This window comes from Fukomys damarensis, unplaced genomic scaffold (genome assembly GCF_012274545.1).
Source record: "Fukomys damarensis isolate Sample0158 unplaced genomic scaffold, DMR_v1.0_HiC HiC_scaffold_30, whole genome shotgun sequence".
Lineage (NCBI taxonomy): Eukaryota > Metazoa > Chordata > Mammalia > Rodentia > Bathyergidae > Fukomys > Fukomys damarensis.
This window is the reverse complement of record NW_022900942.1, coordinates 37449390-37453089: the sequence shown is the minus strand read 5'-3', so window position 1 is coordinate 37453089 and position 3700 is coordinate 37449390. Positions and strand designations below refer to the sequence as shown.

General features: G+C 49.9%; 1 protein-coding gene across 1 annotated transcript in view; it reads right to left on the bottom strand.

Annotated features, from left to right (window-relative positions):
- The window catches only part of Skor2 (SKI family transcriptional corepressor 2), a 42747-nt gene extending 39489 nt beyond the window's left edge, over positions 1-3258 (bottom strand). Inside the window, exons 1-2 of the mRNA XM_033757399.1 lie at positions 2972-3258; positions 10-848 (exon numbers count right to left, since the gene is read on the bottom strand). Of these exons, the coding sequence (XP_033613290.1) occupies positions 10-798 (789 nt within the window). The 5' untranslated portion in view covers positions 799-848; positions 2972-3258. The remainder of the gene's footprint in view (positions 1-9; positions 849-2971) is intronic.
- Positions 3259-3700: the final 442 nt, after the last annotated feature.

The window sequence follows — 3700 nt, the reverse complement described above, 5'->3', positions numbered from 1 at the left end:
AGCTGCCACCGCGGCCGCCTTGACCGAGCTGAGAGGGTGGCAGGCGGGGTGCGTGCCGGGCTGGGGCAGCGCGCGCTTGCGGCTACCGCCGTTGAACATGGCTTTCACGTCCTCCCAGGCGAAGACGAGCTCGTCCTGTGGGCTCTTGTCCGTGAGCTTGAGATGACGGCGCCAGGAGTTGAAGTTGGCTGCGTCTGGCTGCGTATACTTGGCGTCAGGCGTGCGGTGGGAGTGGAAAATAAACTTGTTGGGTGAGAAGTACATGTTGCAGTAGCTGCATTTGATGCACTTGGCTCGAGAGCTGTTGTAGCGCGCGGGGATGAAACTGCCGCGGCAGCCCCAGGCGCACTCGTGAGACACATCGAAGGCGAAGTTGTCGGGCAGCTTGGGTGGCCTGTTTTCTCCAAGAAACGACTTGCACAGACGCTCGGCCTCTCGCTTGGTTATCATGCCGCAGCGGCGCGACGAGATGGGCATGGCCCCCGCCCGACGCAGGATTTCCAGCTGCACCGGCGTGCACTGCACGCACGTGATGCCCAGCGCCACTCGGCGGTTGTGGATCTCGTTGTAGCTGAAGTTCTTGAGGAGAGTGTTGGAGATCTGCGCCAGGCACAGGCGCTCCTGCCCATCGATCACCAGTGACACGATGGGAATGCCATAGAGGATCACCTGGCCCACCTGGTTGGGTTTGAGGTTGGCGTGGCCAGAACGTGGCTGGCTCAGCGTGTCAGGCTGGAAGGCGCTCGACGGCGACGCCAGCAGGATGTCGTTGGGCCCTGGCAATGGGCTGGAAGCCATCTCCTCCTCCCAGGAACTCTGGGTTGAACCCTCCTGGTTGGCCTTGGAGACTGGAAGGGAAAAGAGAAAGCACTGAATTGAGCCTTTTCAGTCAAAACAGTGGTGGGGCTAGCTACTAAGTGAAGGATTACAATAACTTTCTTTGACCAAAGTTCAGTTGCAATAAACTCATCTCTTAATTTCTTTCAAGGTCGCCCTTTAGAAAATGCAGATACTTGGAGGTAGCAATTTTTCATCTAAGCATCCAAAGTAAATAAACTATTAATGTTGTCTAATACACACACACACACACACACACACACACACACACACACTTAAAAAGTAGCCATTTCCTAAGAAACTCAGGACCTCATCCTGGATTTATGGAAGCTGTTGGAATAAAATGAAGTATCCGTTAGAAATGAGATACTAACAACAGTTGTAACTATTACAGATATAAAGTTATGATAGAAAACTGGGGCTTGGCCATTAAAGCCCAGATTTAAAGAGAGTGAGACTATTCACATTTGCTTGAAAATGAATTGATTTTGGTTAAAAATAAAACAAACCCAAACCTTTTTAAAAATGATTTTTGTGGTATCTGTGGTTTCCTTGGGGAAATTCACCACTGGTTAAACACAGCCCATTAAAGCAAAACGAAATCCCTTCCCTCCCATTTTGTTTGCTATTAGATATTTTGTTACTGTGATTAGAGGGATTTTTTATTTTTTGAAAAGTGGAGAAATGTATAAAGCCACATACATGATTGCACCAAAACAAGGTGTTTCAATTTCACTTTTTAAAAAACCCATTTGTTGAACAGAGGTGCTGGTTCCAGATAGGCAACTTAGATGAGGTTGAAGACCTGTAACCATTTAAAAACTGTTTTCCTGCCTTCTTCATGACAAGGAGCACTAAGTACAGGCTGGTGTGGTAAACCTGGAAATAGGGCAAAGAAACAATTCTTGGAGATCATTATTGGTGAACTTTAAAAGGCAAATTCAGTTTCATGTGAAGCAAGCTTTGTAGGGAGAAAGATGCATTACAGTAAAGACAATCCCTAGAGTAGATAATTGTGGGAGCATTGAAATCAGAAGGCCATGGTTCAAGCTACCATAAAATTTCTAATTTCCTCTTGGGCCAATGGTAGCCCCATTGGATACCACAGAATATCCAGGAAGTTGAAGTATATAGAAAAAGAAAACTGTGTGACAATGTTGGCAAGTTAAAAACATGCTAAATGCCACTTTCTCTAGGGAAACCATGATCTTTCCACAATTTGTCCAGAACATAGGCCAATACTGTCCTTTGCCCTGGAAAAGCTCCAGTGCCTGTGACATAGCCATTCTTGGCCAAGTACATCGGATTTTATTACTACAGTGATTTCAAAGGATATGAGAGCCTACCCCCTCAACGAAGTTGTTATACCTGTCCTTCTCTGGGCCCCTAGGACATCTGTGCCACCACCTTTGACCTGCAGCCCTGGGGATCCTCAGCTCTCACTACATTCAGTGGCCTCCTGGAAGGCCAAACAAACCGTGTCCCGAAAACAAGTGAGCGGAGAGTCTGGCTTGTCACTTTGGATGGATCGGGGGACAGTATTTCTGGGGAACGGGAGCATTAAATGGCAGTTCAAGGCACAGCGTTATCTAAGCCTGACACAACCAGCTCCAGCTTCACCAAATGGCCCTTCAGTGTTTCTTGCCCTCCCAAATAAGACTCATTATTTCAATAAGACCCTGGGATAACTCGAACTCTCGCGCACCAGAAATGCAAGCAGTAGGCTGGTGCGGAGGAGGAACTGGCTCGGTGGTGGGGATCAGCAGCCTTAGCCGCCGCCCAATGGACCAGGCAGCAGTGTCTCTTCCAGGTGTCCTCCACCTTCACCACAAGCCCTCCCCAGAACTCCCACCAGAGCAGAGACGTGAATAAGGTTCAAGTTGGGGAAATCTTTCAAGGGATAAAAGGATTAAGACAAGAAAAAGTTAGTTGACCTGAGAAAGAAAGCTGGCGAACTTCAGCATTCAGTTCACCAGCAAGTGTGACCCCTAAATGAATCCTCTTGCCTCCCAAACCCATCACACCCGAATCCCACCGCTGCCCCTCAACTAAGGCGGAAAATTCCGCTTCTGGGGAACTCAAATAGTGAGCCGAGAACTATGTGCCCAGTCGGGCCAGCGTGTTCCGGCAGTACCTGGTAACCCCTAGACGTCTTTAGGTGCGTGGCTGCCGGCCCATCTTCCAAGGGCGCACGGAGGCGAAGCATCCAAGCGGGTCCTCGAATCCAGCGGGCGGGACTCTGGCGGGTTGCGCGCGAAGATCCGGGCGCTGGTGCGAGCTAATGGAGCTAGAACCCCGGCGGGGTTACAGTAAGGTCCTGGATTGCGGCGGGGTGTCCCCTGGACCGCAGAAAGTGTGGGTACGTGGCAGGCGAGCCCCAACTGGAGCGCAGTCTGACAGAGCCTTTCTCTGTCTCTGAACTCGTGTCGGACCGAGGGGACGCCACCCAGCGGGCAGGATGACGTCACCGTCTCCCTGACACTCCACATTAAAGGGCTGGCATGTTACAGGGAGGGAGGGGGAGAGCAAAAGCAAGAGCGAGCGACGTAGAGATCCTTTCTCAGCGTGCACGAAAACTACCACCTAACCAACCCGCAACTGACAATCTCCCAACCCCGGAGTGAAAGGGCTGGCTCCACAAATCTGAGCCAGGTGTGGAAAGCTGAATGGTTTGTGTTCATCCTAGGGATCTAAATACTGGAGGCCCGAGATTCTAGTTAATTTAAATTAGCTGTGTTCATGCTCCTTTTTATCTCTTTCTCATTTCTCTGAGTCACAACCCTTGGTGAATGATTCCTCTGATATAGAGTGAAAACCAGTAGACTGTCTGTCTCCGAACACAGTATTTAGAGTCAGCTGAGAA